General features: G+C 46.0%; 1 protein-coding gene across 1 annotated transcript; it reads left to right on the top strand.

Annotated features, from left to right (window-relative positions):
- The first annotated feature begins 8,260 nt into the window (after positions 1-8,260).
- Positions 8,261-14,123, top strand: RHBDL2 (rhomboid like 2). Its single transcript, XM_066638743.1, has 7 exons — positions 8,261-8,497; positions 10,239-10,387; positions 10,830-10,942; positions 11,211-11,311; positions 11,723-11,783; positions 12,364-12,425; positions 13,753-14,123. The coding sequence occupies exons 1-7, from the start codon at positions 8,273-8,275 to the stop codon at positions 13,933-13,935; spliced, it is 894 nt and encodes a 297-aa protein (XP_066494840.1). The 5' UTR covers positions 8,261-8,272; the 3' UTR covers positions 13,936-14,123.
- The last annotated feature ends 342 nt before the right edge of the window (positions 14,124-14,465 follow it).

The raw sequence follows: 14,465 nt of genomic DNA, 5'->3' as shown, positions 1-14,465 counted from the left end.
CACCAGGGGAGGGGAGGGGCAGGGCTCACGTCACTTCCCGGACGCCGGGCAGGGGGCGGGGCCGCACGCCCTGCCATTGCGCATGCGCCAATTCTGCGGGCAGAATCTAGGCTCGCCTGCTGCAGGGCCCAGTAAATACGGTACCTGCGGGAGGAATAGGCGCGCACCACGATATATGTGTGTGCGTGGAACATACACGTCATTTGCACAGACACACAATATGCACGCACACAAAATATGTGTGTGCATGTAACATATGCACACCTAGCCCCAGGCACACAATCACACACAATATGCATACACATCTAGGTGCACTCACACACGAAGTGCACAATCCCAGCCAGGTCTACTCAGAAGTAAATCCTATTTTGTTCAATGGCGCTTAATCTCAGGAAACTGGCTAGGACTGTAGCCAAAGTGTGTGCATCTACACACACAGTCACAGACAATATACACACACAGAATGGATCTACAGGTTGAGCCTCATTATTCAAGTGGGTTCCTTTCCAAGCACTCAGGTGGATGGCAAAGAACTGATTGATTTGCACTGTAGCAAATCAATTTAAAAAACAAAGTTTTTTCCTCAGGTGATTTAAAAACAGCCTTGCTGACCTTTGTGATGTAAGATAAGAGTCATTAAGAAGACAATCCATCAATCAGTCCTCTGATTCACTCAGCCCCTCCCTTCACCAATGCAAAGTGATCACCTTTCTTTCATGAGCTCAGGGGAGAGGGAGGGGTCACCTGGAGAGAGAAGGACTGATGGATTATCAGCCAGCTGCCCCCTCTCACTCTCTCATTAAGGAGGCTATTGTTAAAGGACTGTTCTGTTTTTTAAACTGATTTTAAAGGGATGCATTTTCCTCTTCTCCAGGTATCAGCACATTCCTTCTCATTTGCAGGGGGCCATTCATGTTGAGTCAAATCCCTGTATAAAAAATCCTTGTATAAATAGGCTGGACTTTTACACACATACATAATATGCACATATTTAAGCACACACACAAAGTTTAGTTGGCAACCTTCAGTCTCGAAAGACTCTGGTATCGCGCTCTGAATGGTGGTTCTGGAACAGCGTCTAGTGTGGCTGAAAAGGCCGATTCGGGAGTGACAATCCCTTCCACACTGGGAGCAAGTGCAGTCTGCATCTACACACACAGGACAGGACAGTTGGCATCCTTCAGTCTCAGAAGACTATGGTATTGCGCTCTGAATAGTGGTTCCGGAACAGTGTCCTCTCCAGTGCAGGAAGCCTGGGTAAGGTAGATATGGAGGATAGACTGTTACCCATGCAGCAAATCCCCCCCCCTCCACATCGCTGAAATGGTCCAATGGAAAGGCAGAAGCCAATACGGTTGGTTCCAGCGACATTGCAGGAGTTGCCAGAACGTGACTGTGTTCAGCCATGAACTGCCTCAGGGACTCCAGCTCTGGATTTTGCCTCGAGGTTGATTCCTGAAGCCTTTTCCATAACCGGATGTAGCCACAAGGCAGTGGAGGTTTGGGATCAGAGTTTTCCTTCTCTCAGATGAGCTGCCTTCCCAGGCTAACGAGTCCTATCTACGCGGTCACCTGGTCACCCATCTACACACACAACATGCACACATACAACATATGTGCACACACACAATATGCATGCACACAATCTATATACACACATACATAATGTGTGTGCATCTATACACACACAGTACGCACACACACCTAGGCACGCACACACACTATGATATGCACACACATCTAGGTGCACACACAATATACACAATCACACACAATATGACACTCATATACGCATACGTACAATATGTGTGTGTGTGTGATACAATATGTATACGTATACATAATATACACACATCTAGGCATACACACACAGTATACAGGCACACACAATCACGCACAATATGACACTCAGACGTGTGTAACAATGTGCACACAGGCATACATACAATGTGTGTGCATGTTACACACATACAATATGCATTTGCACACACAGTATGTGTGTGCTTCACAATATGCACATTCAGGCCCACACACGATGTGCACACACATAGGCAACACACCATATGTGTGTGCATGTTCTGTATATCTGGATAAATATTTGCAAAAGGAATGCAGAGGCGCTTCAGCAGTCCTGCTTTATTACCCTGTATACTATACAGAAATATTGTGTGTGATATAATTACAGATCAATATGACATCCCCCATATATCTGAATAGGCATTTGCAAAAGGAATGAGGAGAGGCTTCCCTGCTCCAAAGGCAGACATAGCACAACCCCATGCATGGCTACTTAGAACCAAGTCCCACTGAGTTCAGTGGGATTCCCAATCCCACCCACCCCCTCCGGGTAACAGCACAATCCTATGCATGTCTACTTAGAAGTAAGTCCTGTTATGTTCAAAGGCCCTTACTCCCAAGTAAGTGTGTATAGGGTTGCACCCAAGGGCCCAATCCTATCCAGCTTTCCAACTGATGCAGCCATGCCAACAGAGCCTGCCCTGCAGGTACCTCATGGGAAGGGAACTTTGGGCATAATCCTAACTCCTTATGTCAATGCTTTCCAGCAATGCAGCTCTGAGGTAAGGGAACAAACATTCCTTGACTGTTTCCTCTGTGAGTGCCACCCAACTGCAGGATGCAGCACATGTTCCATTGGCACCGCTATGCCAGTGCTGGAAAGTGGCATCGGATGTGGGCTGATGAAGTGAATGTGAACATTTTTGAAAGGACCCCCATTTGAGCTACAGCACTGTCATTTAGGTTTGGGGTAAGTGTGAAGTCCTGGCTCCTCAGGTTTCACTGTTGGTGTCCATAGAGGACAAATGAGGGGAGTCAGAAAGCTGTCCTGTTTTTATACCTTCAGTGGTGGAGGCTGTCCAGGAGTGGGTAATTATACAGCAGTTGACCATCCCAACTGATAGCTTATTGTAAAATACTGCATTGAGGAAGAACCTCTTTGAATATCCCCCACCCAAAGATTGCATTGGAAGAGGTGAACACCTGTAGTTCACCTTGTGCACTGTAGTATACTCTTATCTATCTTACTTATAAATAAATAAATATTATTCCTTTCTAGATCTCCTTTTTTAAAAGGAGATCCTGGTAAACCTAGGAGAGTCCTGATACAGTATCTTTTTAAAAAGTGAGTCTTGGTGCTAAAAGGTTTGGGAATCACTGTGTGTGTATCTATCTTGATTGATCGATCAGGACCCACTTTTTAAAATTACACTATCAGGACCCACCTAGGTTTACCAGATTTTTTAAAAAGAAGATCTAGAAAGGAATAATATTTATTTATTTATAAGTAATAATAATCACTTCCCCTGAGGGCTGGGGATAAGAATAGGCCCTCAGTTTGGCTATACTTGTCATAAGAGGTGACTGAATAGCCACCAGATAGATGGGACTCATTAGCCTGGGAAGGCAGCTCATCTGAGAGAAGGAAAACTCTGATCCCAAACCTCCACTGCCTTGTGGCTACATCCAGTTATGGAAAAGGCTTCAGGAGTCAACCTTGAGGCAAAATCCGGAGCTGGAGTCCCTGAGGCAGTTCATGGCTGAACACAGTCACGTTCTGGCATCTCCTGCAATGTCGCTGGAACCAACCGTATTGGCTTCTGCCTTTCCATTGGACCATTTCAGCCACATGGAGAGGGGGGATTTGCTGCATGGGTAACAGTCTATCCTCCATACCTACTTTACCCAGGCTTCGCGCACTGGAGAGGACACTCTGTTCCATAACACTATTCAGAGTGTGATACCATAGTCTTCCAAGACTGAAGGATGCCAACAAGAAATAATAATCAGAAAAAAGATCGTCAAACATTTATCTCCCTATATTTACACAAGCTTGCAAACTGCAGGAGTTGAACTCTTTGCAGCTATTTTGCAGGTAAGGAGCAGCTCTAGTATCTAATTTTGGAATAGCCTCAGGGCTTGAGGCAGTTAGCTATCTGATCTTTCCATCACCCTTTGGTGAACCACCAAAAATCAGGTCGAAACCCACCAGTGAGTCCTGGCCCATGGTTTGGGAGCCACTGAATGCCATTGCTTTAGAAAAGCACAGCCACCTAGTGCTGGAAACTGGCATTGTACCAGTATAGTAAAGGAACCTGTGCAGTCTGGAAAGTGATCCTATTTGCACCCAGAGTAGAACTGCACTGCATGTCTACCTGTGTAAGGTCTCAAGCCTAGGCATTACTTACTTACTGAGACTTACTTACTCAGAAGTAAGTCCTATTGTAGTCATTGGGGCTTACTTCTAAGTAAGTGTTGATAGGATTGCAGCCTCCATCTGTAATTTGTAAAATAAACTGGTGCTTGGGTTATTTGTGGTTATTTCCCCTAGCCACCTTGTTCAGCTTCTGGGTTGGGATCGAAGCACACCTAGGCAGCCTCTCCTGTCCAGGCCTGGGGACATTATTATGACTATGAGCAAGCACCTCTCACCTGGGGAAAGCCTGTCTCTCCCCCCTCCCCCATGCGCTCTGTGTACATGGAGGCTGACTTAGGGATCAGCCTGTCACCAGTGGCGTAGCTAATGATTGTGTAGCCCGGTGCCAAGTTCAAAACGTTGCCCTGGAAGTAATGTCACAATCGGAAGTGACAGCACGCCTGGGCTTTTTAAAAAGTGAAAATTGTTTTCATTTTCTGGTTAATTGGCCATAACTTTTGTTAGAATACAGATATTCCAGTGCAGTTTGTTTCATTGCATTCTGCATTAAATAACCTTTCCATTGATATATAACATGATGGTATCATTCATACATACCAAGATTTTCACAATTTTGGTCACTAGTGTCAAGCTCTGCTTGTTGCCCCCCTAAAGCTTGATGCCCGGTGCACCCCATTAGCTACACCACTGCCTGTCACATGCTCCAGTCTGATCAGATGTATCACACACAACATCCCCCCCCCCCCATGTATATGGGAGCAGGATGACTGTGGAGCTACTGTCATGCTGCACCCTTGAATTGGAGTTTCCAATCTTTGTAGTTAGTATTGTAGAATTTTGAATGGCCAATATCACCACAATTGTTACTGGGTCCTGCTGCTGCCATCTACTGGACTTCTGCTGCAGTGCTCACAACAATTGTTATTACTGTAATTATTGTCACAATAATTGTGTTCTGATGATTAAGCAAGCATTGAAACACCAACCAACAGTCTGCACCTGTGGCCATCAGACCAAAAGCACCCCAGCTTGCCGCTGTGCTAACTTTTGGAAGTGAGAGCAAAAGATCTTGAGTCCAACTCAAGGGATATCTCTGTGGTTTTTGCTTACACCACTGTTTTCTGTTTGCTGCTTGTTCACTTTGAATAAGTGTTGCTTTACCCTATCTCAGGTACAGGGAGGGAGGAAGACTGCTACCCAAATGTCCCAGTTGGGGTCCCAGGTTTCCTTGGGTGGAGGATCAAGCCAGAGGAGGGTGATCAAAAGAAGGAAGCCCCCCCACCCCAGGTCTTGACTCAAGAGTTACAACAGTGTCAAATAAATGGGGGAGAGAGGGAGATCCCTGGCTGTACAGGTATCTAAGGCTGCAATCCTATCCACACTTACCTGCGAATAAGGCCCATTTACTATAATGGGACCTACTTCTGAGTAGATATGCATAGGATTGGGCTCTAAAAGAGGTGTCTTAGCACTGGAGATAGCAGAGGCTGACACCTCCTTAGTAGAAGGCTCTGATAACATGACCAGGTTGTTCCTTGTATGCCAGGGAGATGTACACCTTCAGCCAATTTGAGGCTAGGCCTCACTTCTTTGAGCAATGAGAAGTCCCAGGGGTCCAGAACTATTAGAATAAAGAACAAGCTGTGCTGGATCAGGCCAGGGCCCTATCCAGCTTCCTTTATCTCACAGTGGTCTACCAGATGCCACAGGAAGTACTCAAGATAACAAGACACCTGTACCATATTACCACTCCCTTGTGTCTGGCAATCAGAGAAAGTTTGGGAACCACTGGTATAGAACATTTGAAAATACCAAGGTTTTGGCCACGCATATCAAGCCCAGGTTGTCCCCCCCCCAAGCTTGTTGCCTGGTGCAATTGCTGCCCTTGCACCCCCTTAGCTATGCCACTGGGCTACCTCTAAAACCCAGAGGTTGCATCTAGTCCTCATGGCTTGTAAGCTATGATGGACTCTCACTGTTGGTGCCATCCGTGGACCAGGATGGATACCACTTGAGGGCTGCAGCTGTGAAACTCCTGGGGCGCTTTACTTTGCTCCCCCCCCCCATCTGTGGCAGGACCGTGTGCTTCAGACCCTTCTCCTGGCGGCTGCACTTCAAGCCCAAGCTTAGGCGGGTCTACTTGGAAGTATGTCCCATTATAATCAGTGGGGCTGCTTACTCCCAGGAGAGTGAGGACAGGAGTGCTCGCATCCAGAGCCAGCTGCAATCACAGCGCTCCTGCTGCTGCTGCCGCTCTCCCGACTTGGGCTTCCTGGGCTCGGCCGGAGGTTGCGCTTCCTCGCCCGTTGAGAGCGAGGCGGAGCCGGGAAAGCTGCCTGGCTGGCTGGTCCCGCCTGTCCCTTCCCTCCAGGATCGCTCCGGCTCTTCTCTCTCTCCCGCAGCACAGGTGAGAGCTCCTGCCTGCCTTCCTCTCCTCCCTCCCTTTTGGAGAGCCCAGTCCAGTGCATGTCTACTCGGAAGTAAGTCCCATTATAGTCAATGGGGCTTGCTCCCAGGTAAGTGTGGATGGGATTGCAGCCTGACAGCCCCATCCTAGGCATGCCTACTTAGAAGCAAGTCTCATTATAGTCAGTGGGGCTTACTCCTGGGTAAGTGTGGATAGGATTGCAGCCTGACAGCCCCATCTTAGGCACGTTTACTCGGAAGTAAGTCTCATTAAAGTCAATGAGGCTTGCTCCCAGGAAAGTGTGGATGAGATTGTAGCCTGACAGCCCCATCCTAGGCATGTCTACTCAGAAGTAAGTCCCATTAAAGTCAATGGGGCTTACTCCCAGGAAAGGGTGGCTAGGATTGTAGCCGGAAACTCCCGCTCCGCTAGTCCCAAGTTCTCCCTGGCTAGGCTGGGCGATGGCCTGTCGCTGCGCCGGCTTCCTGGACGGGCTGTTCCTGGAGAGACGCTGCAACCACTAGGTCTGCCTGCCTGAGCTGAGGTCCTCGCTGCTGCCGGGACGGAGCGTCTCTACTCTAGGGTTGTGGGGGGAGGACTGTGTCTAGAGAGAAATCTAGCATCCATCAGCTGCCCCAGGCAGGCTCACCAGCAAGACAGAATAAGGGGACTGGACAGATTTCTGGAGGAAAAGTCCATCACAGGTTACAAGCCCTAATGGGTATGTGCAACCTCCTGGTTTTAGAAATAGTCTGTGGAACTCCTTGCCCCCAGGATGTGGTGGTGGCACCTGAAATCCTAGGTGCCTTTCAAAGGAGATTGGACAGATTGATGGAGGAAAAGTCCATTGCAGGTTACAAGCTGTCATGGGTATGCAACCTCCTGGTTTTAAAAGTAGGCTGTCTCTGAATGCCAGGTGCATGGGAGTAGCCCCAGGATGCAGGTGTCTTGTGAGGCATCTGGTGGGTAGCTGTGAGATGCAGGAAGCTGCACTCAGAGGGTCTTCTGCCTGATCCAGTGGTGCTCTTCTTCTGTTCCTCCTGCTAAGCATTCTGGCACTACTTCTTAGTCTTATGTTCTTATGCATGTCATCAGTCTGTGGAACTCCTTGCCACAGGACGTGGTGATGGCATCTGTCCTAGATGCTTTTAAAAGAGGGCTGGACAAATTTATGGAGGAAAGGTCTATCACAGGTTACAAGCCATGATGCAGGCTCCTGGTTTTAGAAATAGGCTTCCTTTGAATGCCAGATGCAAGGAGGGCACCAGGATGCAGGTATCTTGTTTGTCTTGTGTGCTCCCTGAGGCATCTGGTGGGCCACTTCCAGGAAGCTGAACTATGAGCCTTTGGCCTGATTCTTCTTATGTTCATCTGTCTCCCCTGCCATTGCTCCACTGCAGCTGGTATTCAGAGGCATAGTTGACCTGACTCTGCTGTAGATATTGCCTGGCCATGACTTTGTCCAATACCCCTTTAAAACCACCCAAGCCAGTGGCTGTCGCTGCATCTTGTGGCAATGAGTTCCACAGACTAATTATGCACTGTGTGAAGAAGCACCTCTTTGTTCCTAAATCTCCAGCACAGGTGTCAATGTCTTTTATCCATTTGGACTTGAATGAGAGGTGGCCCCTGACTGAGTCCTAGTCAAATGACCTTGTCATTCTTTCTGTCTGGCATAGGCTGAATGTAACATGGAACTTGAGCGAATGAACTTGGAGGGAGACCCTGAGGCACAGGAAGAAGAGGAGGAGGAGAAGAGAGGTGACAAAAGAGGCTGTTGCGCTTGTGTGAACTGCGACAGCATCCATGCAACGGTTTCAAAGTGGATGCTTCCTGAGGATGCCAGGGGGACCTATCTTGAAAGAGCAAACTGCATCCCACCACCGATTTTCATCATTACCATCAGTGTTGCCGAGGTAGGAAGCTCTCTAGTGCAGTGGTTCTCAAATGTTTAGCACTGGGAACCACTTTTTAGAATGGCAATCTGTCAGGACCCACTGGAAGTGATGTCATTAACCTAGAAGTGATATCATATCTGGAAGTGACCATCAAGCAGGAACATTTTTAACACCCCTTCCATACAATAAAATCAAATTAATTAGTTTACAGTACATATAAGTTTAAAAAATTATTTAAGAAAAACCCTCTTAACCCTCCCAAGCAGTTGCTGATCTATTTAAAAAAACTCCCCAAATATCCCAAAGGGTGCAATGCTATCCACACTTACCCAGGTGTAAGCCCCATTGGCTATTATTATTGAAAGCATATACTTAGTAGCCTGTTCAAAGTACAGATCTGTCACATTTCCCCAAATGCAGTCACATACCATGGTAGCATCAAGTCTAATATATAAAAAATAAAATACACATTGAAATGAATGGGGACCCATCTGAAATTGGTTCATGACCCACTTAGTGTGTCCCGACGCACAGTTTCAGTTCTCCTCCTTGGTAAGTCTGCCCATTTTGCCCAGCTGAATGAGTTGCTGGCCGAAGGGCTGTTCCAAAAGTCGTCTTTTTTCACATACTTGGGAACCAATCTCTATATTTAGAAAATGGGCATGACACAGATTGCATGGAATTATGTAACTTCTGAATGCCAATGATTGATGCTCTGCTAGGTGGTTACAGTCCTAGCTGTGCAAATCTAGCATGTCAAGGATGTTTTAGCCTTCTCCCTGATGTGCTGGTTTTCAATACGCAATGATTTTAGTTTCTATGTCTGGGAACATTTAAATTGTGGCCCCCAGCTGCACTCTGGTTTCATACCATTCATGGAGGGTTGAACCACATTCTTTTCTTCCCTTTGCTTTCAAGGGTCGAACCACATTCTTTTCTTAGTTGCTTTCAAGGCAGAAGTGCCAGCTAAGTGATGGTAGGAATGCTTCTGCCTCTAAGTACATGGGCTGTAAGTGCTAGTTCCATGGCTGTTAATGTTCCTGGCCTTGGATGCATCATGTTGGTGCAGACAAGCACGAAAGAATTCAAGCAGGGCCTGGCAATGGAAATGTTTCCTCTGTGTTGGATTTGCCCCTGGTGGAAATCCACCACTACTTAGAAAATAATCCATTGTAAGGGGGAGATGGGTCATGATAAAGTGGTAGATCTCATGGTTTGCATGCAGAAGGTCTCAGACTCAATCCCTGGTATTGCTATCTTAAAACAAAACAAAACAAAACAAAAAAACAAGATGTAGAAGTGATAGAAAGATTTGTTTTTGAAATGTTGGAGAGTTGTAGTACTAAGCAAGATGGACCAAGAGTCTCACTTGATTTAAGGCAAGCCCTTGTATTCAAGTATACACTAGAAAAGAGCTCTAAAATCCAATCACAGGTATTCTTCAGGTCTATGAAAAGTACTGAATATCTAGAAAAGTTCAATGTCTAAGGCTGTTGGGTCTGAGCTGTTGCTGGGAAACTATCCTTCATATTTAGGTGTCCTAATGTATTGGACTGCTGAATATTCGGTACTAAAAAGAGGCAAGGGATGGAGGACTCAAGAAGAGCCCTGTGTGGTCCTAAAGCTCCAACTTCTCCAAGATGCAGCATTTGGGTCTGCCCCAACAAACTGCTGTTCTGATTGGCTTAACCCTCCACACTTTTCTGTTTGTTTTTTTTCCTGAGTGTTGGACTGAAGCTCTCTTGATGTTTCTCTCTAGCTGGCTGTATTCATTTATTATGCTGTTTGGAAGCCCCAGATTCAGTGGATCACTTTGGAAACTGGCATCTTGGACAGTCCTCTAACTTACAGTCCTGACAAGAGGAAGGAAGCCTGGAGATTTGTGTCATACATGCTTGTGCATGCTGGGTAAGCAACATAGTGCACCAATCAGGGCTGGCTCAACACCTTCTGGTGCTTGAGGCAGCAGGGCAAATTGAGTTAAATATGCACCAGGCATTGGGGTGTAACAGTAGAAAATGAATACCTCGAGTGCTCATTATTATTATTGACAGTTTTTATGGTTACAGTATGGTTTTAGTTCCAGTAAAGGGGAGCCAAATTGCACTTGATAATCATCTGCTGGCCACTCTTCTTCCTAAGGTATGCAGCAACACACTTCATAGCCAAGCTCCATGCAGTTCAGAGCTCAGCTACCCAGAAGTCAGCAATGAGGTGATGGCATCATAGCCAAACATCTGGAGACTCTGCCCCACCACTGCACAGCCACAGAAGGGCAGCACACAGAGTTCTTTACAGGGAATGCTGCTGCTGGCTCCTCTATCTCCAAACTTTTTTCCCCCTCTTTCAGTGTTGAACACATCTTAGGAAATCTTCTCCTGCAGCTCTTTTTGGGAATCCCTCTAGAAATGGTTCACAAAGGACACCGAGTTGGACTGGTCTACATTGCAGGAGTAATTGGAGGTGAGTGTGCAGAAATGGGGCACTTAGTGGAGCACATTTCTTGGAGGCAAAGGAGCATGTGTTCGTAAGAGCCCCATTAAATAGCTGATCCAGATGAATCCTGGAGTGCAGTTTGAGGCTCTTAGGATGGCAAGAGTTTTTCCCCCCAGACCCAAGCCAAGGCTCCATTGCTGCTTTGCCATGCAGGAGTGCTGACCTAGGCTGAGTGCTAGAGTGCAGCATTCCTTCTAGTATTCCACCCTTTCCCTCTTTCCACCCCTACCCTCAGGTTCCTTGGCAAGCTCCATCTGTGATCCACACCTGGCCCTAGTAGGTGCTTCAGGAGGAGTGTATGCTCTGATTGGAGGATACTTCATGAATATTCTAGTGGTAAGGAAAAAGCTTGACACTTCTAGGAGCTGGAGGTTTTCTCCTTGGGTACATTTGTTTGCGAAGAGTAGTGCTAACTCTTCTAGCTATGCGTGGATGAGGAAGCTCTTTTAGCCATTTATTCCTAGAAGCCAAAATGCTAGCCTGGGAAATCTGGGTGTCTGACTTCGGCATGGCAGTCCAGGCATGACAAAGATGCAGACCTACATCTTTTGTCTTTTGCTTCTACTTGCCCCCTTTCATAAGACAAGGAGTGGGAAGGGCAGGCAGGGCAACAACAACATGGCAGGTAGCCATGTGAGAACTGGGTGCCCTTCTGGCAGAAACACTGGCTGGCTGGCTGGCTGGCTGGATAAATAAATGAATGAATTTTGCAGGTATAGAGTTGATTCATGTCTCTGTTCTTTTCAGAACTTCCGAGAAATGATTCCGCTGTTTGGAGTGGCCAGACTACTTATCATCTTCTCAATAGGTAACCTTGGAAAGCATATTCCCCACCCCACCCCTTGTAACTACTAAATAGCAGGGAGGAAGCAGCAGCTTCTTTCTCCCCCCCCCCCCACTGCTCTGTGCTCCATTGGGTAGGTTCACATTTTGTTTTTTGTCTGCTTTCCCATGCCAAATTAGCTATAGGAAGACATTCTTGGCTTGCTTCTTAATAGAATCTTCTAGCCTGAAAAAAGGCTATCTTGACTTCTGAAATAAAGCCTGGCACTTGGAGAGACATAAGAACTGCTTTTATGCCCCAGATTTAGAGCTCTCCAAAGTGCAAGGTTTTTAGTTCTCATTTAGAGACTAATTGCGTGATATATACAAACGTCTGAACCCTGGCACAACTTAAAAAGAGGATAAGGATTTTGGGAAGAACAGAAAAGCATGTGTGTGCCATTTGAGACCAAGGGCAGAAGACACTAGCCACCCTGGGTGCTTTGGGGGGTTTACCAAAGGGGTATAAATTAAATAAAATATTGCGAGTTTTAAGACCATACCTCTGCTTTTGTGGGAGGAGAGAGATAATAATGGGCTGCTAACAACTGCTCTTGATTTCTTAGTTGGAACAGACATTGGATTTGCTTTGTATAGAAGATTTCTCTCTCCAGTGACTGGGCCTCAGGTAAGTGCAAGTGTCCATTGGCAGAATTTGGGCTTGCTTCTTCAATAAATGCTCTGGCTTAGTTTTTCTGCTGGTACTGATATGACATTTCTCATTCTCTTCTACCCAGACTCTTGCCAGATACTCTTCACTACAATATTTGAGGGCTGCATCTCTATCCTTCTCATATTTGGGGATTGTTATTCCTTTGTATTTTGCCTGCAGCCTTGTCTCTTGCTATATACTTTTCTTTCTGCTCTGGTGCATTGAGTAAAGTCGGTGGTGGAAAGACTAACTGGGCTTTGGCAAATCTTGGAGGAGCTCTAAGTAATTGGAAGGAGAGCTGAGGATTGCTTTGCATGACCCAAATTGCAGGGACAAACGGGTGCATGAATTCACTTGGACATCTGCTCTTGGTTGCAGCTGGTAAGGTATGGGATGAGAGAACTTGCAGACCTTGTGTGTGCGGGGTGGGCTTTAACCCATTTTTGCCCTGCCCACAGGTGTACACATTTGGTCCCTGTTGCATATATGCAATGTGGGGAAGAAATGGCTTAAGCCAACTTGAATCAATTCTCCCAGCACCTAAGGGGGGGCCATGCTAGGGCGATCTACTCTAGTCTTGTTTGGAATTTTATATTAATATGTGCTTAGATCCATTTGGTCCATTAACTGACATGCACTTTTTAAGTGCACATTTTGATTGCTTTGATTCGATCATAGATATATAAATTTTATTCTCTGAGATTCTGCACACCTTGGTTGCAAACCTCTCTCTCTCTCTCTCTCTCTCTCTCTCTCTCTCTCTCTCTCTCTTCTGCATCTCTGTAATTGACATGGTTTCCCATAGCAAAATTAAGCAATTTCTGACGAACACTGCATATACACAACAGGGAACAAATGTATATATCTGTGGGCTGGGTAGAAATGGCAATATTAAGCTGTTTTCTACTTCCTTGTACAGTAAGGAAACCACACATTAATTTGTTACCACATGTTATACAACATGAGGCCTTTGATTTGTGGCAAGTGGCCATATTTTGGAGGAAATACTGTCCTGACTCATTACATTGTGGGACGGAAATGTCGCGCAACCAACAATATTGTCAGAATGAGATGCAACTGCAGGTTCTGTGAACTGGGAGGAGGTCTGTGTTTCTCTCTAGGCTTTGTTCCCCACCCAGGGGTTTATCATAGGTACTTTCTGTTCCTCCTCTGCATAAAATCCCCTCTTTGTACTATTTCCCCATCCTTAGGAAACAAGCAACCATACATTCAGCTGTTTCTGACTCTCCCTCCTGGAACATAGCCCCATTAAATATATGTGTGTGTTTGTTTTTTTCTCAAGGTTTCCTTTGTGGCCCACCTTGCAGGCGGCCTGGCTGGGATGTCAATAGGTTATGTCATATTCAGCTGTTTTGATAAGAATTTCATTAAGGACCCCAGGTTCTGGGTCTGCATCATTGGTTACTTGGCCTTTGTGGGGTTTGCTGTGTTTTACAATGTGTTTTTTTCACCAGCAAATGCTTAGACTGAATCATCCAAGAGAATCAAAATGAAACATTCAAAGGAGCTTTTTAAAAACAGGTCATGTGTGACTTTTAGCTTTTGAACAATCTCACTTCTGTTGTGCTCATTCTGGAATTGTATGTTGTACTATAATGCTCTGAAAATATTCCTTTTATACTTTGTGTATTAAATGGCAAAGATTTTTTTTCATTGGTACTTGTTGGAAATTTATTGTGTTCGATGTGTCATTTATTTGCTGACTTCTGAACAAAGACTTTGTGGGTGTGGCCCCTCCTTTCTTCCTTGCAATAAAAGGGATCATTCCTGTAGTTGCCCAACTTATCCAGTGGGGTTGGTGTTCAGGCACCTTGCAAAATGCACATTGGAAAGGAACTCCGCATTAGCAGCTCAAACCCTTCCCAGAAGCAGCCCCCTTCTGTGGCCGAGTACTGCGTATACAATACTCTTATCCCTAGTGAACGACTGAGGTTACCAATAGATATTTTCCAATATTGGGATTTCTGTGCCTTTGTGTAGATGAGGGAATTTTGG

Source organism: Tiliqua scincoides, chromosome 10 (genome assembly GCF_035046505.1).
Source record: "Tiliqua scincoides isolate rTilSci1 chromosome 10, rTilSci1.hap2, whole genome shotgun sequence".
NCBI classification, from domain to species: Eukaryota; Metazoa; Chordata; class Lepidosauria; order Squamata; family Scincidae; genus Tiliqua; species Tiliqua scincoides.
This window is presented reverse-complemented; position numbering and strand designations above follow the sequence as displayed.